Source organism: Prenolepis imparis, unplaced genomic scaffold (genome assembly GCF_030444845.1).
Source record: "Prenolepis imparis isolate NDT839.2.m4 unplaced genomic scaffold, iyPreImpa1.0 SCAF_43, whole genome shotgun sequence".
NCBI lineage: Eukaryota > Metazoa > Arthropoda > Insecta > Hymenoptera > Formicidae > Prenolepis > Prenolepis imparis.
Window position 1 is genome coordinate 2603 of NW_028141201.1, and position 24328 is coordinate 26930.

Below are 24328 nucleotides of genomic sequence, written 5' to 3' on the forward strand. Positions count from 1 at the left end.
ATCCAAAATTGTAAAGGAGACTTGTACTGCATTGTGGGAGGTTTTGAAGGATAAAGTTTTTCTGCAACCCACCGTTGAAAATTGGCAACAGGTTGCTGACAAATTTCAGGAAATCTGTCAATTTCTAAACTGCATTGGATCTATAGATGGGAAGCACATTATCGTTCAGATACATATCTAATACAACCATTTTTTGTACATTTTTTAATAAATCTAACATTATTGTATTTTTGTTAATTGTAGGCACCACCGAATAGTGGCTCGTCCTACTACAATTACAAAAGCAACCACAGCATCAACCTACTTGCCGTGAGTGATGCGAATTGTTGCTTTAGCATCGTGGACATCGGAGCGGAAGGGAGGCGTAGCGATGCCGGTGTGTTTGCTAGTAGTGACCTTGCTCGTCTATTGCATACGAATTCACTTCAACTGCTTCCGGACAGGCATTTGGATAGTAGCGGATTCAAATTTCCATATGTCCTAATAGGGGACGAAGCATTTCCACTAACATCTTATATGATGCGACCATACCCTCAAAGTGGGAACTTAACTGTTACAAAAAAAATCTTTAATTATAGATTAAGTCGGGCGCGAAGAACTGTAGAATGTTCATTTGGGATACTAGCGGCAAGGTGGCGAATTTTTCGTCGGCCAATTATCGCTCACGTTTCAACGGCTAAAATAGCCGTTCAAGCTGCAACGGTTGTACATAATTTTTTAATGAAACGTGAACTTCAATTGGAGCCAACGGAAAGAACTTATTCTGTTTTAAGTGGCAATGAGCGAAATGTAACTTCGACTGGAATTGAAAATGTACGTAATTACAGTGCGCGAAGGAACGTTGAGGCTATACGAATTAGAGATTCCTTTGCTACGTATTTTGAAACTTCGAACCCACTTGATTGGCAGTGGAAAAAAGCTCTAAACAATGAGTATTAAATTTCTATTATGTATTATAAGACAATAAAGAAATCCTACTTTTTTTCTAAAAATTATTAATAAATATAAGAAGATTGTACACTTCAATGAACTTTACATACAAATGTATGTAATGTAACAACAAAATATTAATTTCTTTCAGACCCAAATATAAATATGAATTACATCAGGTGTTATTGAAATAGAAATAAATGTTTTTTATGTTATAGAAATAAATGTTTTATTTTTTTATTATGTAATGTAAGTATAATAATTAATAATAATAATAAGTATTGATAAAATGAAGGTAATGATAATAATACAAAATATTTATCGTCTTTGAAGTTCCGCCTCCGCTAATTCTTCGTCTTCTGCCCTGTGAACGAGATTCAGCAACTCTACTTGTATTTGCCTTCTTCGGAGATAGCTCAACCTACGCAGGATATCTCCCATCTGCTCCAGGAAACTGTCCACTGCATCCTTCTTTGGCGCATTTTCGCCAAGTAACTGCTGTAATATGTTATTATGCAGTGCCTGCACATCGGGGTCAGACTGTCTTGCTGTAACACAAAATACATTTAAAGTAATGAATTTTCCTACATTTTTATACTAAAAAAAATGGTATAAATATAAGAATATTCACAATAAAAAGATCAATTTCAGACTATTACAAAAGTGCGACAAATTTTTATGCAGAATCAGCACAATATAACAATTTATTAAGTGTTATGAAAAGTATGAAGATTATCAATTAATTATGAAAATCTATGTGTCGATTATCAATTATTCAAAATTGGCTCACCCTTTTTTTTGGGGGGTCTGCAATCGTCTGAACTTCCTGCTTCTTCAGGAATGTCTGGCGTGCTACAACTTCTTGGAGAAGACACATTACGTTCCTGTAATTCCGAATTGTTCAGGCTCAGTGCACTATCTTCATTATTACATATGTTCCGTGATAGATAGTTCGTTGTACTACAATTGAACAATAATATGTAAGAAAAATGTACATTTTTCATATTCTAAAGCCTATATATAAACAAGTTTTGTTACGTACGGGGTTTCTTGTGCAGCCTCGTCTAGAAATTGCATTCTTGAATAGAAGCGGAATGTACTTTTCTGCGGATGCCCCGCTTCCGCACCCGATCCGCTGCGTACGTAACCTTTCATTTTTTTGCGAGCTTTTGAATAGCAGTCCCTCAGGTACGTCCATCGAGATTTCATCCACGCTATATCCTTAAAACCTGAAAATCCCTAGTTCAAATTACGAATTCAGCTCGTTTATATGAATACGAACGTACATTAGTCCACTTGCAAGTGCAGATTAATATACATTCAAGAATACATAAAACGAAGTAAAATGATCATATATTACCAAGATTATTAAAAACTTCATCCCACAGTTCTCCTCGTATACAGGGGCTTCGCCTTTGAACTGGCAACTTTTGATTCCATAGACCTGGTCTCTGCTCTATGGCATCAATTAGCATCTCGTCCATGATATCTGCCGAGTACGGAGTAGACTCATTGCTATTCTGTGATAGTGGTGCGTCTCTCAGCGTACTTTCTTCTACTTCCTTCACTCCTGTTTATATATAAATTAGTTGAATATGTTATTTAATAGTTGCAGACAAATGTTGAAAAATATTTGCTTGCAAATAAAATTACTCATTGTAGCACGCCCCTTCTCGTCGACAACGATAACATGGATACATTCGTCGTAGTTTTCGAAGCAGTCATGGGCTACAATCTGCGCACAGGATCCGAACATTATCCACCCACAATAACCGCATTTTACAGCCTGCAAATATGAACACATATGTAACATGAACCGCAAAATATTTGGGACTCGATTCTTGAATTCATTCACAAGAGAAACATATGCCCAAATTCGGCTTTTACAAAAAAGTTGCAAGTTGATTAGCTAAAAGCCATGCAATAGCCAATAAACTTGCAACTTTTCTGTAAGAGCCGAATTTGCGTATACGTTTCTCTTACAAATGAATTCAAGAATCGAGCCCCTGATATGTTGTCCGTATTGAAAAATCCATGTGCTGAAAACCATGCGATAAAAACCATATGAAAAATGATGTGGTGAAACCACATTGTAAACAAAATCGACATATGTGTTCAAATAAGTTCAATAATAATATAGAAAAAAGTATGGCTACACTATATAGTTTGTCGACGTGGTTTTCCACTACATTTTTTCAATAAAGGTGTAATTTCAGGTATTCTTTGATAAACAAACAAAACTATAATCATATAACCTATATTAATACGCAAACATAATTCTGTGATATGTTCTGAATAATAATAATTAATGAATAAAATAACAATGTCTATTTAATATCTTATATATTCTTATTATTATTACCGGTCCTTTTTGATGATTGTTGGTACTCATCTCGATAGAATTTCAGCTTGTTGTTACATGCGAAATTCTTGTTGAGATGCACAGCACGCACACCATGTAGATTGTGACAATTCGGAATAAAACAAAACATACTCTGATGATGTTTTTCCAATACAACGGCGTTTTAAAACTTGCGGCGGTCAGAAACACATGCCCGATCCGTCCGGAATTGAGGAAATATACGCGTTCCGATCGGAAGGAACAGCAGGAACAAGAATTTACTAGAATTCTCTAGCAGAATCCGATCCGTCATTCCGATCCGTGCTTAATGGGACGGCACCCTTAGCACCCTTTGCAAAACCTTGCGGAAGGTGAGCCCCCTCACCGCGTCAAGGTGGCGGACAACGAGGGGGGGCTTCTGCGATCTAGATTTGATATATTTTTATCTGTAGGGATACAAACATAAAAGCGGTACAAACGTCTGCAGACGATTACAAAACAACATTCGTTTACAGAATTAAAATATCTTAAAAAATAACACTATTAGCTCTAATATCAATTTTGAACATTCGGTATATGTACACCTGTAAGGGTACAAACGAAACGGAAAGCGGTACAAACGTCTGCAGGCAATTACAAAACAGCCCCCGTATAGAAAATTGAAATATTCCAAAAATGACATTATTAGCTCTAATATCAATTTTGAACATTCGGTATATTTACACCTGTAAGGATACAAACAAAACGGAAAGCAGTACAAACATCTGCAAACGGTAACAAAACTTCACTCATTTACAGAATTAAAATTTCTCATAAAAGGACATTATTAGCTGTAACATCAATTTTAAAAATTCATTATAATTACACCTGTATAGATACGAATAAAATGGAAAGCGGTACAAACGTCTGCAGGCAATTACAAAACAGCACCCGTATGCAGAATTGAAATATCCCAAAAATGACATTATTAGTGGTACTGTCCGCTCTTAGCACCCTTCGCAAAACCTTGCGCAAAACCTTGACACCATTAGCTGTAACAACAATTTTTAAAACTCGGTGTATTTACACCAGTAGGGGTACAAACGAAACGGAAAGCAATACAAACGTCTGCAGACGGTAACAAAACAGCGTTTACAGAATTAAAATTTCTTAAAAAATGACACTATTAGCTGTAACATCAATTTTAAAAATTCTGTATATTTACACCTATAAAGGTACAAACAAAACGGATAGCGGTACAAACGTCTGCAGGCAATTACAAAACAGCACCCGTATACAAAATTGAAATATCCCAAAAATAACATTATTAGCTCTAATATCAATTTTGAACATTCGGTATATTTATATCTGTAAGGATACAAACAAAACGGAAAGTAATACAAACGTCTGCAGACGGTAACAAAACAGCGTTTACAGAATTAAAATATCTCATAAAATGACACTATTAGCTGTAACATCAATTTTAAAAATTCTGTATAATTACACCTGTATAGATACGAACAAAATGGAAAGCGGTACAAACGTCTGCAGGCAATTACAGAACATCACCCGTATGCAGAATTGAAATATCCCAAAAATGACATTATTAATGGCACTGTCCGCTCTTAGCACCCTTCGCAAAACCTTCACGTCAAGGTGGCGGACAACGAGGGGGGGCTGCTGCGACCTAGGTTTGATATATTTTTATCTATAGGGATACAAACATAACAAAAAGCGGTACAAACATCTGCAGACGATTATAAAACAACATTCGTTTACAGAATTAAAAAATGACACTATTAGCTGTAACATCAATATTTAAAACTCGGTGTATTTACACCTGTAGGGGTACAAACGAAACGGAAAGCGGTACAAACGTCTGCAGGCAATTACAAAACCGCACCCGTATACAAAATTAAAATATCCCAAAAATAACATTATTAGCTCTAATATCAATTTTGAACATTCGGTATATTTACACCTGTAAGGGTACAAACAAAACGGAAAGCAATACAAACGTCTGCAGACGATAACAAAACAGCACTTGTTTATAGAATTAAAATTTCTTAAAAAATGGTACTATTAGCTGTAACATCAATTTTTAAAACTCGGTGTATTTACACCTGTAGGGGTACAAACGAAACGGAAAGCGGTACAAACGTCTGCAGGCAATTACAAAACAGCGTTTACAGAATTAAAATTTCTCATAAAATGACATTATTAGCTGTAACATCAATTTTAAAAATTCTGTATAATTACACCTGTATAGATACGAACAAAATGGAAAGCGGTACAAACGTCTGCAGGCAATTACAGAACATCACCCGTATGCAGAATTGAAATATCCCAAAAATGACATTATTAGCTTTAACATCAATTTTGAACATTCGGTATATTTACACCTGTAAGGGTATAAACAAAACAGAAAGCAATACAAACGTCTCGAGACGGTAACAAAACAGCACCCGTTTACAGAATTAAAATATCTTAAAAAATGATACTTAGCTGTAACATCAATTTTTAAAACTCGGTGTATTTACACCTGTAGGGTTACAAACAAAACGGAAAGCAATACAAATGTCTGCAGACGGTAACAAACCAGCGTTTACAGAATTAAAATTTCTCATAAAATGACATAATTAGCTGTAACATCAATTTCAAAAATTCTGTATAATTACACCTGTATAGATACGAACAAAATGGAAAGCGGTACAAACGTCTGCAGGCAATTACAGAACATCACCCGTATGCAGAATTGAAATATCCCAAAAATGACATTATTAGTGGCACTGTCCGCTCTTAGCACCCTTCGCAAAACCTTGCGAAGGGTGAGCCCCCTCACGTCAAGGTGGCGGACAACGAAGGGGGGCTGCTGCGACCTAGATTTGATATATTTTTATCTGTAGGGATACAAACATAACAAAAAGCGGTACAAACGTCTGCAGACGATTATAAAACAACATTCGTTTACAGAATTAAAATATCTTAAAAAATGACATTATTAGCTGTAACATCAATTTTAAAAATTCTGTATATTTACACCTATAAAGGTACAAACAAAACGGATAGCGGTGCAAACGTCTGCAGGTAATTACAAAACAGCACCCGTATACAAAATTGAAATATCCCAAAAATAACATTATTAGCTCTAATATCAATTTTGAACATTCGGTATATTTACATCTGTAAGGATACAAACAAAACGGAAAGCAATACAAACGTCTGCAGACGGTAACAAAACAGCGTTTACAGAATTAAAATATCTCATAAAATGACACTATTAGCTGTAACATCAATTTAAAAAATTCTGTATAATTACACCTGTATAGATATGAACAAAATGGAAAGCGGTACAAACGTCTGCAGACGATTACCAAACAACATTCGTTTATAGAATTAAAATATCTTAAAAATGACACTATTAGCTGTAACAACAATTTTAAAAACTCGGTGTATTTACACCATTAGGGGTACAAACGACACGGAAAACAATACAAACGTCTGCAGACGGTAACAAAACAGCGTTTACAGAATTAAAATATCTCATAAAATGACACTATTAGCTGTAACATCAATTTAAAAAATTCTGTATAATTACACCTGTATAGATACGAACAAAATGGAAAGCGGTACAAACGTCTGCAGGCAATTACAGAACATCACGCGTATGCAGAATTGAAATATCCCAAAAATGACATTATTAGTGGCACTGTCCGCTCTTAGCACCCTTCGCAAAACCTTGCGAAGGCTGAGCCCCCTCACCATGTCAAGGTGGCTGAGCCCCCTCACCATGTCAAGGTGGCGGACAACGAGGGGGGGCTTCTCCGACCTAGGTTTGATATATTTTTATCTGTAGGGATACAAACATAACAAAAAGCGGTACAAACATCTGCAGACGATTATAAAACAACATTCGTTTACAGAATTAAAAAATGACACTATTAGCTCTAATATCAATTTTGAACATTCGGTATATTTACACCTGTAAAGGTACAAACAAAACGGAAAGCAATACAAACGTCTGCAGACGATAACAAAACAGCACTTGTTTATAGAATTAAAATTTCTTAAAAAATGGTACTATTAGCTGTAACATCAATTTTTAAAACTCGGTGTATTTACACCTGTAGGGGTACAAACAAAACGGAAAGCAATACAAACGTCTGCAGACGTTAACAAAACAGCGTTTACAGAATTAAAATTTCTCATAAAATGACATTATTAGCTGTAACATCAATATTAAAAATTCTGTATAATTACACCTGTATAGATATGAACAAAATGGAAAGCGGTACAAACGTCTGCAGGCAATTACAGAACATCACGCGTATGCAGAATTGAAATATCCCAAAAATGACATTATTAGCTTTAACATCAATTTTGAACATTCGGTATATTTACACCTGTAAGGGTATAAACAAAACAGAAAGCAATACAAACGTCTCGAGACGGTAACAAAACAGCACCCGTTTACAGAATTAAAATTTCTCATAAAATGACATTATTAGCTGTAACATCAATTTTAAAAATTCTGTATAATTACACCTGTATAGATACGAACAAAATGGAAAGCGGTACAAACGTCTGCAGGCAATTACAGAACATCACGCGTATGCAGAATTGAAATATCCCAAAAATGATACTATTAGCTGTAACATCAATTTTTAAAACTCGGTGTATTTACACCTGTAGGGTTACAAACAAAACGGAAAGCAATACAAATGTCTGCAGACGGTAACAAACCAGCATTTACAGAATTAAAATTTCTCATAAAATGACATAATTAGCTGTAACATCAATTTCAAAAATTCTGTATAATTACACCTATATAGATACGAACAAAATGGAAAGCGGTACAAACGTCTGCAGGCAATTACAGAACATCACCCGTATGCAGAATTGAAATATCCCAAAAATGACATTATTAGTGGCACTGTCCGCTCTTAGCACCCTTCGCAAAATTTGCGAAGGGTGAGCCCCCTCACCATGTCAAGGTGGCCGTCAACGAGGGGGGGCTTCTGCGACCTAGGTTTGATATATTTTTATCTGTAGGAATACAAACATAACAAAAAACGGTACAAAAGTCTGCAGACGATTACCAAACAACATTCGTTTATAGAATTAAAATATCTTAAAAATGACACTATTAGCTGTAACAACAATTTTTAAAACTCGGTGTATTTACACCATTAGGGGTACAAACGACACGGAAAGCAATACAAACGTCTGCAGACGGTAACAAAACAGCGTTTAGAGAATTAAAATTTCTTGAAAAATGACACTATTAGCTCTAACATCAATTTTAAAAATTCTGTATATTTACACCTATAAAGGTACAAACAAAACGGATAGCGGTACAAACGTCTGCAGGCAATTACAAAACAGCACCCGTATGCAGAATTGAAATATCCCAAAAATGACATTATTAGTGGCACTGTCCGCTCTTAGCACCCTTCGCAAAATCTTGCGAAGGGTGAGCCCCCTCACGTCAAGGTGGCGGACAACGAGGGGGGGCTGCTGCGACCTAGGTTTGATATATTTTTATCTGTAGGGATACAAATATAACAAAAAGCGGTACAAACGTCTGCAGACGATTATAAAACAACATTCGTTTATAGAATTAAAATATCTTAAAAAATGACATTATTAGCTGTAACATCAATTTTAAAAATTCTGTATATTTACACCTATAAAGGTACAAACAAAACGGATAGCGGTGCAAACGTCTGCAGGTAATTACAAAACAGCACCCGTATACAAAATTGAAATATCCCAAAAATAACATTATTAGCTCTAATATCAATTTTGAACATTCGGTATATTTACATCTGTAGGATACAAACAAAACGGAAAGCAATACAAACGTCTGCAGACGGTAACAAAACAGCGTTTACAGAATTAAAATATCTCATAAAATGACACTATTAGCTGTAACATCAATTTAAAAAATTCTGTATAATTACACCTGTATAGATACGAACAAAATGGAAAGCGGTACAAACGTCTGCAGGCAATTACAGAACATCACGCGTATGCAGAATTGAAATATCCCAAAAATGACATTATTAGTGGCACTGTCCGCTCTTAGCACCCTTCGCAAAACCTTGCGAAGGCTGAGCCCCCTCACCACGTCAAGGTGGCGGACAACGAGGGGGGGCTTCTCCGACCTAGGTTTGATATATTTTTATCTGTAGGGATACAAACATAACAAAAAGCGGTACAAACATCTGCAGACGATTATAAAACAACATTCGTTTACAGAATTAAAAAACTATTAGCTGTAACATCAATATTTAAAACTCGGTGTATTTACACCTGTAGGGGTACAAACGAAACGGAAAGCGGTACAAACGTCTGCAGGCAATTACAAAACCGCACCCGTATACAAAATTGAAATATCCCAAAAATAACATTATTAGCTCTAATATCAATTTTGAACATTCGGTATATTTACACCTGTAACGGTACAAACAAAACGGAAAGCAATACAAACGTCTGCAGACGATAACAAAACAGCACTTGTTTATAGAATTAAAATTTCTTAAAAAATGGTACTATTAGCTGTAACATCAATTTTTAAAACTCGGTGTATTTACACCTGTAGGGGTACAAACAAAACGGAAAGCAATACAAACGTCTGCAGACGTTAACAAAACAGCGTTTACAGAATTAAAATTTCTCATAAAATGACATTATTAGCTGTAACATCAATTTTAAAAATTCTGTATAATTACACCTGTATAGATACGAACAAAATGGAAAGCGGTACAAACGTCTGCAGGCAATTACAGAACATCACGCGTATGCAGAATTGAAATATCCCAAAAATGACATTATTAGCTTTAACATCAATTTTGAACATTCGGTATATTTACACCTGTAAGGGTATAAACAAAACAGAAAGCAATACAAACGTCTCGAGACGGTAACAAAACAGCACCCGTTTACAGAATTAAAATTTCTCATAAAATGACATTATTAGCTGTAACATCAATTTTAAAAATTCTGTATAATTACACCTGTATAGATACGAACAAAATGGAAAGCGGTACAAACGTCTGCAGGCAATTACAGAACATCACGCGTATGCAGAATTGAAATATCCCAAAAATGATACTATTAGCTGTAACATCAATTTTTAAAACTCGGTGTATTTACACCTGTAGGGTTACAAACAAAACGGAAAGCAATACAAATGTCTGCAGACGGTAACAAACCAGCGTTTACAGAATTAAAATTTCTTGAAAAATGACACTATTAGCTCTAACATCAATTTTAAAAATTCTGTATATTTACACCTATAAAGGTACAAACAAAACTATTATTGAGCCGCTACAAAAGATTGTCGACAACTCGATCGCGGTGAAAAACGAGCCGGAAAGTACCGCAAAGATTAAAATCTTACCCATCAAGCGGTACAAGGAGGAGGAGGAGGAAGAGGAGGAAGAGGAGAAGGATGATGCGACACCGAAAAAGAGGAAACGGTCAAACCCGAATCGCTCATCGACACAGCGTACATCGAATGCTTTACTGGATGAACCGATGATAAGCTCTACACCGTTCGCGACAACGAGAATCGTACAACCTATGATACCCGAAACACTCGCAAACGAAAATGTTTTCGAAACCTCGGGCAGCACGCTTGAAACATCGTTTGTTCGAAACACATTACAAACGCTGGAAGGTCAAGAAATGTTGCGAAAGCACTTGGGACCACTGGGACAAGAGTACATGAGCACTCTCCTCGGTGGCAAAGAAAGGAAAATCGATCACGTGTACGGTGTCTATTTCGACAAGGATGAAATGCGTCTCGGTAACAAACGATTCGACATTGACAAATATGACTCTATAATTATAGATGAAGTGAGGTACGTTGGTACACCAGGATTATACGAATTGATCTTCAAGAGAATTCCCGATGATGACATTTACACGGAGGATGATATGCGTAAATACAAGAGCATATTATTGGCGACGAACACGCATAAACGCAATTATGACACACAAGGCCAATTACGAAGCAACAGGGGATACAAGTACAAACATATAATCGCACCATTGATATCGATTGAAAAGAAAAAATCTGGAAAGGGAGTATTCATGCCTCACGCGATGGCGCTAACCGACAATAAGATCGATTACATACACTGGGATGACCCCAACGAGCTAGTGGATCGGGTACGATTGCTGGACGCTTCGCGCCGAGCTGGCCACAACGCTCACGACAATGAGATCCTGTCGATCATCGAGGAACTTCGCGAAGCAGGCATTATTATAAATTGAATGGTGTCTCGACAAATCTAATCAGTCGATCAGCGTCACTCGTATCGGGGGAAAAAAAATGCCTATCAACAAATTTGGATTATTCGAACCAAGAAATGATGCAACCGGCACGAGCGGTTCTTGGGATGGATTGGTGAAAAGTTACGTGCACGAAAACGCTCTATGTCGTGTCGCTACAGACTATGACGCAAGGTCGCGGAAGATTCGTCGTGTAGCGCAACCTGAGGCTGACACCGATGCCGTCAACAAACTGTATGTGGAATCCTGCGTTAAAAGATTGATGAATCAACAGAAAGAATCAGATGAGAAGCTGACTTCGTTCGAGAAGGATGTGCGGGCAATACAGATTGTGATAAACGAACTCCAACGCGCGGCTAACGCTAACTCAGAAACGGCTATCAACCTGAATGAGCAGCAGTGAACGGGTTAGGAGCGGCTATCGAACGGTTATCGAACATTTACGAAGGGTTATCGAACTGCTATCTAACTACAATGAGTGGTAGTGAACGGCCTAGCAACAGCTGCGAACGAGGCTATGAACGTCCTAGCAACAGCGAACGAGGCTACCAACAACTCAAGCAGGGCTGCGAACGAGGCTACGAACAAGTCTTTAAAGGCTACATGCAAGGCTACAAACAACTCAAACAGGGCTGCGAACGGGTCAGTAACGGCTGCGAACGGGTCAGGAGAGGCTACGAACGGATTAGAAACGACTGTGAACAAGGCAGCGAACGAATCAAGAACGATTTTCGAATGGGTCAAGAACGGAAGTAAACAACACAAGAACGGCTCAAGAACGGGTCAGGAACGGCTACGAACGGATCAGGAACGGCTACGAACGGGTCAGGAACGGCTCAAGAACGGGTCAGGAACGGCTACGAACGGGTCAGGAACGGCTCAAGAACGGGTCAGGAACGGCTCAAGAACGGCTCAAGAACGGGTCAGGAACGGCTCAAGAACGGGTCAGGAACGACTACGAACGGCTATTGAAGAACGACAAACGAAAATGAATCATAAAACGAGCGACAAACGGCGATCGAGAAAAACCGACGAAGCGATGAAACAACATAGTTTGGAGAAACGGCAGTTGGTGAACGAACTGCAAGCGCCGGCAAGGAAAAATTTTCCCCGAAGACACGTCATAGTGCGGGGATACGATGACCTGTGGCAAGCTGACATCGTCGAGATGCGTCCGTACTCTCGTTTCAACAGAGGTTACCACTACATACTCACCGTCATCGATGTGTTGAGCAAGTACGCGTGGGCCATACCACTCAAGAGTAAAGGTGGAAGCGAGACGGCTGATGCTATCGCCGAGATAATTCGAGATAGCAAGAGATGCCAGAGAAACATGCAAACCGACATGGGGAAAGAATTTTATAACGCCGACGTGCAACGGCTTATACGGAAACATAACATCAATCACTATTCTACATATTCGGTATTGAAGGCATCAGTTGTGGAGCGATTCAATCGCACGCTGAAGAACGACATGTGGAAGATGTTTACGCTGAACGGAACTTACAAGTGGATCGACGCGTTGGCGGAACTCGTATCGGATTACAACGCGCGCAAGCATCGAACGATCGGCATGCGACCCGTCGACGTCACCCCCGCGATCGCTGATAAACTTTTAAAAACGGTATATAGTAACATAAAGATTGCCGCTCCGGCAAAGTTCAAAGTAGGTGACCCGGTACGTGTTAGCAAGTACAAGAAACTTTTTGAGAAGGGTTACACACCAAATTGGACAACCGAAGTGTTTAAAATTGTTAAAGTGCAGCGTACTAATCCCGTAACCTATCTACTCGAGGACTATCGCAAAACATCTGTCGCTGGAGCGTTTTACGAGCACGAATTGCATAGCGCGAATTATCCGGACGTATATCTCGTAGAGAAAGTACTGCGCAGGAGGGGTGACGAGGTTTACGTAAAATGGCTGGGATTTGACAATTCGCACAACTCTTGGATACATAAGGACAATGCAATTTAATTCATACAAATTGTATTTATTAATTATTCAAAAATTAAAAAAATATATAATGTGTACAACAAATAAAAGTATTTGAAATATTACAATATACATGAAATATGTGAAATACAAAATCTTTATTAATACATCCTTTCCGTTCCAATATATGAAATACATACATATATGTTACATAATATATCGCACATACATTATATTACATTATATTTTATAAGGGTATCTGATAATGTCCCCATGGTAATGTGTCGGTCGAATCAGGTATGATATACCGCTTATCGTCGTACGGACTTAGAGCAATTTTTGTCTCGCAGATGGTGTATACTTCATGCAATTTCGACCTAATACATGACTGACTACGTGTCATTTCAATCTCGTCGTTCAGGCACCGCGTATAATCGTCGAATGTTATCGTTCTCGCGACAACGTTACTTTTGACACCTTTAACCTTTTTTGTATCTTTTTTACCATCTACTCGCAAAGCGTACATTTTTGCTCTAAGTCCTACAAATTCAGTCATTATCGCGCCATTATTTTCATCCTTCATTAGACCTGGCACCTTTTTATTCACAAGCGGTATACTGTACGCGTTGTCAATTGGATAATCGCTCGTATCGAATCTAGCGATATCGCGTTTCATATTTTCATACACGTCTTCGCATTTAATATGATATATTAAACTGTCGGTGTCAGTGTACATTATCCGGCATCTTTCACGATAGAGCGGTGACATGTACTCGTGATGAAATTCGTACAGACACACTTTCGATATGTCGAGTATACACATACCAACATAGATTGGTTTGTTAAATTTTACTTCTAGTTTACGTAATTCTACGGCAATTAAATTTTCTGAAAAGACGCTCCTGCTATGGAAATTTGGTTTCGCTATCATCGCCTCTGCTCCGTATCGTCCGTCCCACTTTGTCAATAATTTTACATCTACATGATTACGCACATTTTCCATCGTTTTGCCAAATACCGCGTTGTTCATCAATTTGTACAAATTTTTCTCAAAATCATTTTTCGCTTGTGTTCTAAATTTTGTATTTAGTTCAATGTAATCGCGGAGCCATGCGGATTGAGTGAATTGTAATACGCGGTGTGTTTTTGTAACGCGAAGGCCGTGACGCGTGCACTGCTGCAGGTTGCGGTAGTGTATGACGTAACGCTTCTTATCATATAGCGTTGCGAGAAGCTTATCTTCCCGCTTGCCGGGCGGTTTGTCACGTGTCGGGCAAAACGGTAGGTCAGTGTGCGTGTCGTGAAGATGTTGTGGATACTCTAAATCTACTTCGAGGATATAGCCTGTAGGTGAATCGAGCGCTATTGACGAGATGTCAAAGTTAGATACATCGTCGACCCATCGAAAATCGGCATAAGGCAGTGGTTGACACATTGCCCATCCATACAAATTATTTACATCTAAATATATTAAATATGATGATGGTTTCGACGGATCATACGATTGCATGTACTTGTTATTAGCATGCGCGTATCTTCCTGAACATTGACTTAGACCGCCGCGTATACCCCGTTCAATAAACATAACCATATCGATATCGGTAAGCAGTTCGAAATTTACGCATGTATGTTTTAACATGGCGTCCCATGTATACCCAGGAAGAGTATAATAATACGTAGGGTCGAGTCCGTAACTCGCGATGCAAGTGTCGCGAAAGTTTTCAAATATATCTGCCAACAACAAGACATCAGTTTTTAAGTACAGATCGCTGTATTCACCCAAGGTTTGAATGGAGAACTGCTGCCACACGTTGACGGCGTGTGCGTAGTCGCTCTCGGATACAGTGTCACCGGTTAAAGAACTGTAAAACGATTCGCGTGGTGGTAAACGCGTGTCTTGCAGCTTGTCCACGCAGTCAATGTACTCGTACGGAAAGACACCTTGTCGCGTTAATAATTCAAAATTGTTAGCGGATAATGCGGAAAAATTGGAACGCAAAATTTTTAACTTATCCTTATTCAAAAAAGATGCCAATTTGTCAAGACTAGCATTGAGAAATTTGTATGAATCGATGAATCGTAATTTCATACAAGCTTTCCGATCTTTATCGTCGTCGGTACTATTGACAGTCTTCGTAAATGAAATGTATTTTTCTTTTGTTATTGGAAGCACATCTACGCGTCCTTCATACGCGGTAGCTATTTCTTTTATGATAAAATGTGCGTCATAGCCGGATAGATTATGGAAAACTACAGGAATGACATAAGAGTCTTTGTAGTTTAGATTACAGTTTGAGTGCGCGGGACCCCTGTATCGCCCGGTCAGATGACAATGATCGCGTACGCGTATATCATCCGGCGCAAACGGTTTTTCGCAAATGTGACATTGCGTGACGCTATGAAATTTTTCCCATTCATTTTGCGTTAATTTTGTCATGTGGACATTATCAGACAAAATACCCTTTACGCGATGCGCTAAATTTTTAAGTTCTTCGGCGAACCATGAAACGCAATCGATACTACGGCGAGAATTATACGCGGATAACGAGTTGTCGTACGAACATTGCACGTAATACCCAACGCTAAATACCTCGTGATGTTGGGAGTATGACGCATGTTCCGGCGTCTTCTTCAGCACACACTCCAAGTCGGCGTACACCACGAAGGGAAATCGCTCCTTTCTGTTGTAGTTGTCGAAGTCGAGCCACTTGTCTTTATCGCTTGGTAATCGGATAGCGCAGTCGTTCATTTCTCGACAGTCCGCAATGTGAGCCTCCAATTTTTCGCTCAAATTAAAGAAGTGCAAGCATCTGTGAAAAAAAAATTACAATTTTATTTACAATTTTATTTAAAATTATTATATAGTTTGCAATAAATATACATACCGATCGCAGATATATTTTTGACCATTGTGTTTGCTCAGTTGCGTGCTGACAAGCCGAGATAGATTTTTTATATACGCGAAATGCCCAACGCTGTCGTCCTCCTCCACATACAGCATATTTACATGTTTTTCTCTCTTCCGATCGGTGAGCTGTATCGGAAGAATAGATAATTCCTTCTTCCTCTCAATGCCGTAGACGTTGATTGAGATGTTATTTGCCAGTTCAAACTTTTTAATTTGGTTTAACGTCATCGGAAACTCAATGTCCTGAAGATTTAACACTGTCGTGTAATGGGGATATGAAAATTCTCGTTCCACATGTCTTTCTGCGGGGTACAGAGCGGCCACCACTGACCATGCGAAACATGCATTGTCCGTTGATCGCACGTTCACCACTGCTCTCTTCGTCATAATTTCTCGCGGTAAGTTTAGATAACACCCCGCGCGCATAGGATTGCACTTGTTGACGTTGACTGTAAGATCAAGGATTCGTGACAATGCCCATCCGCTATCACGTTCCTGAAACTCTTCGAGAGACGCCAATGTGGATTCGATGACATGCCGCTCATACCACTCGTGTAAATCGGACGTGCGAAAGAGTTCATAATTTCGCGTGTTAATGCTTTTGTTGGAGCGCATATCACCTGTCACAAACTCACCGTTGAACACGGTATTTACTTTTGCACAGTTGTGTATTTTTATAACATCTTGCACTTGCTCAAGAACTACACTACTAGCGTCTTCCAAAAATTGTCGCGGTTCGATATAGTCTGCGTTAATCACCGCACCTGTCAGTATCCGATTTTCGAACGCGGTATCGATCTCTCGCCAAACGAGTCTTCCCGTGTTATTATCGCCACTGTAATTACCGCCACTGTAATTACCACCACTGGGTATAAACTGTCTCTGCAATCGAGTCTTTGCACCCTCGAGTCGCGCGATTCTAGCAACCAAAGATTGTCTATATCCAATGGAGAGTCGCGGACGCTTGACACGACTGCGTTCTTCGAGCAGTTTGATAAAGTCCTCGCAGCGCAGCGCCCATTCAAAATATTCGCCCAAGGTGGTGATTTGATGGGACCGCTCCAACAGGTCGCGTTCGTTCTGCTCGATGTTTTCCATTATTTCTTTTATTCACTATTATACCACTAACACTTCTAATACAAGAAAGTAACCACTAAACTTTTTTCACCGCTGCATCTATGCGCTTTCAAATCGTACTATGGTTTGACGCGCTCTCATCCTCCTTATATATATATTTCACCTAATTCTATCTTCTTTTCTAACATTTGGCGTATCTCAAAAGATAGTTTCCCGAGATATCGGTTTTATGGATAGAGGAGTAAGGACACAAGCTGCCGAACGTTGGCACCGATACGTTGCATTCTTCCTTAAAAAATATTAAGAAAAATGTTTCGCTCTCGTTTTTATGGGAGATTTTCCGCGAGGGTACAAGCTGCCGAACGTCAACGCTTTTACATTTGCACCCCTATAAATAATGTTTGACATGTTCGTCGCAGCGTCGGCTTTAAATCTTCATTCCTTTCCTAATGATAAAATGTCCATAAAATGAAAAACATAGTTTTAATGAACTCTAGAACGCTCCGTTGACGAACAGCCGGACATCGGCGCTTCCGTAATAAAATTATATTAACGAGGGTACAAAATTGTTAATCATCGGCGCTTGTTCTATACCTTTTTGGGGAAAATGTCTAAGAACCCTCATAAAAAAGTCGTAAAGATACCATCTACAAATATTGCACTCATACGCAGCTCGTTGCACGGTCCTTGTGGGGGATGACATCATGCGGGGAAGGGGAAACGTGACGCTAGAGACTGAGAGGCTAGGGATCGCGAGACTAGGGACTGAGAGGCTAGGGATCGCGAGGCTAGGGACCGAGAGGCTAGGGACTGCGAGAGAGGTAGCGCTTAGGAGAGAAAGAGAGAGCGCGAGGTGAACGCGAGAGAAAGAGAGGGTGTGAGGCGAACGTGAAGGAGAGAGATGTTGCGGCGAGGAGAGAGAGAGAGAGAGAGATGACGCGAGGTTAGGGACTGCTAGAGATAGCGCTTAGGAGAGAAAGAGAGAGCGCGAGGTGAACGCGAGAGACAGAGATAGCGAGAGGCGCATGCGAGAGATGACGCAGTGAAGGAAAAGAAGAGGAATTTTTAAAATGAATATATTAATTTAATATTAATTATTTTTAATTATGAATAAATGTGTATTATACATTTGTGTGTGTGTGTGTGTATGTGTGTGTTTAAAAGAATATAAATGGATATAAATGTATATAAATGTGAATATATAAATGTGAATATATAAATGTGAATATAAAATGGATATAAAATTTTAAAAAATATATATAAATGAATATAAAGATAAGAATATAAAGATGAAAATATAAAGATGAAAATATAAATGAATATCATAATATATAAAAATTGTCGGTGATGGAGGTGGCTATGGTAAAGCCGACGATTGTGGATGCGAGGCGGTGAGGCAGCCGAATGCTAGGTGCTGTGAGAAGCGGAGGCGACGGCTGGGCGGGGACTCCTGCATAACAGAAAATTTTTATTAATTATTTTAATAATTTATAATTAAAAGAAATACTTACTAGTTCCAATTTTCCACCACAGGTTCTGGTGGATATGGCTCTAGACCAAACAGTTCCCGAAGAGCATACATGTTCTCCCATAGCCAACTGTTATTGGCATCCATTTCCCGCGCCTCTGCAGTTTCGCACCACATTTCTGCAAACATTTGTCGATGTTCCCACCTCAGCATTCTCACCCACTCTCGTTCAGTTAAACCTTGCTCCACCACGTGTTGCGGCCGTAAATTTTGCACAATGTTATAGATCATCTGAAAAATATGAATATTTAATATATATATCTAAACATATTGCAATATTCTGTACAATAGTTTTAAATAAATTGTACAACTTACTATTTCGGGGAGCGTACGGCGCAGAAAACCTCCAGTCATTTTTTTCACTATTTTTTTACACTCACTTCGCTCGGCGACTGTTCGAGACTTTTTGATGTGGAGACAGACTCTCTCTCCATAAGCTTCAACCCCCGTCCCTCTCAAAATTATTGCAATTCTTCCTTAAAAGATATTTAGGAAAATGTTTCGCTCTCGTTTACGACCGATTTTCCGCGAGGGTACAAGCTGCCGAACGTCAACGCTTTTACATTTGCACCCCTATAAATAACGTTTGACATGTTCGTCGCAGCGTCGGCTTAAAATCTTCATTCCTTTCCTAATGATAAAATGTCCATAAAATGAAAAACAGTTTTATGGCTTCGGGTAGCCATAAATCACAAAGATAATCAGTTGCCGAACATGCTTAGACTCCCCCCTTCCCCCCTCCTTTGTCGAAACATCCCCTCCACCCGCGTGACGTCAGCCCCCGCGCCTACGAGATACCCCCGCCCCACGTGACGTCATACCCCTCGCCCCGGAGAACCCCCCGCGCCCCGCACCCCCCTCAGAGGACCTGGGTTAGAACTCTCATAGTATTCCTACTGCCGAGCATCGCGGAAGCGCCGAGACTCGGCATTTTGGAATTGATCGAGGTGGAAAATGGTGATTTGGCGAACAATAACAGAGATGATGAGGGTAATAACATGATAGCTATGGGTGCCGACGATATCGAAAACTTGCAACCGCTCATCGATGTATTGGAAAACGATCTCGAGAATGAAAACGATATTTATGTAATGCAAAACGGCTTTCCTATATGGTTATTGAGATTATTGGACATGGCCAATCCGCTTGAATTTGATATGCAAGCTCGGCAAAATTTGAGGGACCTCGAAGATGAAGTTGCAGGTAACTATGTGTTCTCCTTATCTTTTTGCGCTGTTTGCATAGGCAAAAAATATATTTTTAAATTTTATATTTATAATTGTAATATTTAAATAATTTTAATGTTTATTAAAAAGTATTATAATATTATTACTAGATGATGCTAACTACGTGGGTCGTGACGAAGGTTTCGATAGCAATTCTTCCGAGAATGAGAGCGATATATAAATGATTACAAGCACAAAGAACAAAAAACTTTACTTACTTGGGACGTGAAAGGGAGAATGTGATGCGTGTGATATAATTAAGATATTTAAATATAATCGTACATATCAATCTTTGACGTTCCCAACAAAGTCTACAAGATATAGATTTGGAGGGTAAAGTTCTATACATTGGAGAACATTCTTGCTTATATTTGATATCTGATGAAAAATTTTGCATTTTACATTAGAATATTTGATATGAAAACAACATTTTTTTAATTTAAATTTAAATGCTTAAATCATGTTGATATTTAACTACCTCTATATTTATTTTTATTTTTTATGGCGTTATGAAATTATAATATTTTGAACCTATGTGTAACGTTTTATGTAACAGCAAGGAAAATCTGATTATTAAGTAGAAACATATTTTTCTCTTTCTTTATATTTAATAAACATGTGGTCTCCGACGACGCCTGTCGACGCCAGTAACTTTATTATTTTTCCTTCACAAAAAATGCAATCACAAAAGATGCTCGAAATGGCGACCTCCTAATTCAATGCAGGCATTACACCGCCGCACCATACTTTGCCGAACTCGTTCGAAAATGCCTGGTGTATGCTGGACGACCTCACAAGCATTGAAGATCCTCGCAGTCAGGTCCTCTACTGTTTCTACAGGAGTGGCGTACACTAGGCTCTTTACATGACCCCAAAGGAAAAAATCCAGAGAAGTCTAGTCTGGGGAGCGAAGTGGCCATGCAACTGGACCTCCTTTGCCTATCCAGCGACCAGGGTAGGTTTGATCAAGATAGTCCCGCACTGCTCGGGAGAAATGGGCCGGCGCACCATCGTGCTAATACCACATCTGATTACGTACAAACAACATCACATCTTCGATTAACTCAGGCAGGGTTTCGCGGAGGAACTGCAAGTAATTGTTCCCGTTCAGGCGAGGTGGCAACACGAACGGGCCGATCAATTGATCACCTAAGATTGCAGCCCAAATGTTTACAGAAAACCGTTGCTGATGGGTCCTGATGTGTTTCGCGTGAGGATTCTCGTCATTCCAAAGATGGCTGTTACGGCTGTTGAAGAGGCCATCCTTTGTGAATTGCGCTTCGTCAGAGAACAAAACCATGCTACCAAAATGTGGATTGTCTACGAGGCGATTAAGGTACCACTGACAGAAATTCACACGAAGCGGGAAGTCAGCTGGGCCCATTGCTTGCACCTTCTGTAGATGGTAGGGGTGTAATTGTTGTTCGTGTACGACTTTCCAGACAGTATTGTGGGCGACTCCCATAGCATGGCCGATGGCGCGAGTGCTAGTGGACGGTTCATTTTCAAATCTTTCCAGAATATCCTCCTCAAAATCAACGGTCCGGACAAGTCTTCTTGCTCCGGTGTCTAATCTGTTCACCGTCATCGTTCCCAGTTCCCGCAAGCGACGATCGATGGCTGCAAATGTTTTCCGACAGGGGTGTCGCCGATTAGGAAATCTCTCACGGTAGATCCTTTCAGCAAGTCTTGTATTGCAGCGAGCCTCACCGAACACAAGATGCATGTCTGTCATCTCCGCAAATGTAAACATGTCGATTTAATTTCCGAAACAAAACGCTGAACTGAGATCAGTGTGGACTAGGCGTTCGCTGCTTTGCGTCGCAGAGATGCCAGTTTCGAGACGCTGCCACCACGAACACAAGGAAAGAGCCTCGTACGTGTGCGCAGGCGCCGCTGAGCGCGGAGCGCCATCTCTGCTTTGCAGTCGTGCATCGTTGACAGGCGTCGTCGGAGACTACATGTTTATTAATAAAAGTTGCATATTTTCACCTACCCTACAACCCCTCAACGGTTGGCACCGGAGTTCCCGAACACCCTGTATATATATACGAGGGGTGTATGATAAGTACCCGTGTTAGGGAAGAAAACGCATTAAAAAAAATTTTTTTTTATTTATTTTTCAACACAGTCTCCTTTTAGTTCAATACATTTAGTCCACCGATATTCCAACTTTTTTAAGCCATTCAAAAAATATGATTTTTCGAACTCCGCAAAATAGGCTTCTGTTTCCGCGATAACTTCTTCGTTTGACGTGAACCGCTTTCCGCCAAGCCATTTTTTCATGTTTGGAAACAAAAAAAAGTCACAGGGGGCCAAATCGGGGGAATATGGTGGATGAGGTAGCAATTCATAGCGTAATTCGACCAGTTTTGCTGTAGCGATTGCGGACGAGTGAGCTGGTGCGTTGTCGTGGTGAAAGAGCACTTTCTTCTTCGCCAAATGGGGCCGTTTTCTTCTCAATTCAGCGTCGAATCGGCCCAATAAATCAGCATAGTACTGCCCCGTAATTGTCCTTCCCTTCTCCAAATAGTCGGTGAAGATGATGCCTCGCGAATCCCAAAAAACGGTGGCCATGACCTTTCCGGCCGATGGAATCGTTTTTGCCTTCTTTGGAGCAGGTTCGCCGGGTGAAGTCCACTGTTTAGACTGTTCTTTCGATTCTGGCGTGATGGATCCATGTTTCGTCAATAGTTATGAAACGCCGCAGAAACTCTTTCGGATTGCGCTTAAACATGTCCAAACAGTACTCTGAAGTTGTCATGCGGTTCCGTTTTTGTTCCACTGTGAGCAAACGCGGCACCCATCTCGCCGATAGCTTTCTCATGCCCAATTTTTCGTGTAAGATATTTTGTACGCGTTCAATTGAGATGCCTACAATGTCAGCAATCTCTCTGATCTTCACTCGGCGGTCTGTTAACACGATATCATGGATTTTGTTGACCATATCCTCCGTAGTCACCACAATCGGACGGCCTGGACGCTCTTCATCAAAAACGGATGTTCGGCCTCGCTTGAATTCATTAAACCAATATCTGATGGTAGTCATCGAAGGTGCATGATCCTTATAAACGGCATGCAACTGCATTTTGATTTCCTCACACGTCTTCCCATCCAAAAAAAGAAATCGAATCACTGACCGATATTGCTCTTTTTCCATGATTGCAAACAAATACAAACTTGCCCAATTTTAACAGCTTTAAAACAAAATCTATTCGATAAATATGTCTGAAATTTTGACAGGCGACAGTTGAAAGATGAAATTAAACAATAGTATACAGATTTTGAGTCAGTGGCGCTATCAGTCGTTAAACACGGGTACTTATCATACATCCCTCGTATATATGATATCTGGTACATTATATTATCACAAATGTGTGATATATTATGAATATTGAGTTGTTTTGTGATTATTTAACTACAATTTTCTTAAAACTTCCTAAGACTGAGACTGCATAGAGTTATGTTCGCGCTCGTGCTTTGGGTAAATAAAATTGATGTAAAATCTGATAGTAGATATAATGTTCTCGATATATTTTGACCTAATACAGAAAAGCATGTACATATTGTGTTCAAAGCTGCAATAAATAATTATACATTATTTCTGCAATTTAAAAAAGATCTGTTATTTTGCGACTTTGAGGACAAAAACAAATAGGCAATAAATCTGCGATGACAGATACGCCAATAAAAAACAACACAAACATATAAACACGTAACAGCCACCGCGCCGGAACACAACCACCGACGTCGCGAAAAGCATGCGCGGCCGCATCACGTGGGCACTGTAAGGCCAATCGATCGCGCGATCTAAAGACTCGCACATGACAGGCACGTGCCTACTCTGCGCGGATCACGAGGCAGCCTATAGCGTACGGCGCCTTCGAGTCACCTCTAAATGTTTGAAAATTAAGGATGATTATTGGCGCTCGGCGAAAAGGGTGACTCCTGGCCCGAATCAATAAAAGGAGCTCACCCATGATCATCCACGCCTTATCGCAGTTATCCGTCGTGAAACCGCATACCGCACGCTTGTTATACCTAATTAAAACCGCAGTCGCCACCCGCTATCAACCAACTAACGATTTCGAATTACGGACTAGAA

The 24328-nt window shown here is 39.5% G+C and overlaps 2 protein-coding genes across 2 annotated transcripts; both read right to left on the reverse strand.

Annotated features, from left to right (window-relative positions):
- Positions 1-1140: 1140 nt before the first annotated feature.
- Positions 1141-3611, reverse strand: LOC145947105 (uncharacterized). The gene is made up of 6 exons (XM_083056881.1): positions 3293-3611; positions 2584-2716; positions 2291-2500; positions 1973-2159; positions 1721-1890; positions 1141-1478 (listed from the first exon to the last, which is right to left on the reverse strand). Exons 1-6 carry the CDS (start codon positions 3320-3322, stop codon positions 1249-1251), a joined length of 960 nt encoding a protein of 319 aa, XP_082913007.1. The 5' UTR covers positions 3323-3611; the 3' UTR covers positions 1141-1248.
- Positions 3612-22867: 19256 nt separating this feature from the next.
- LOC145947096 (protein GVQW3-like) lies at positions 22868-23311 on the reverse strand. Its single transcript, XM_083056872.1, has one exon. The coding sequence runs from the start codon at positions 23309-23311 to the stop codon at positions 22868-22870; it is 444 nt and encodes a 147-aa protein (XP_082912998.1).
- Between the last annotated feature and the right edge of the window lie 1017 nt (positions 23312-24328).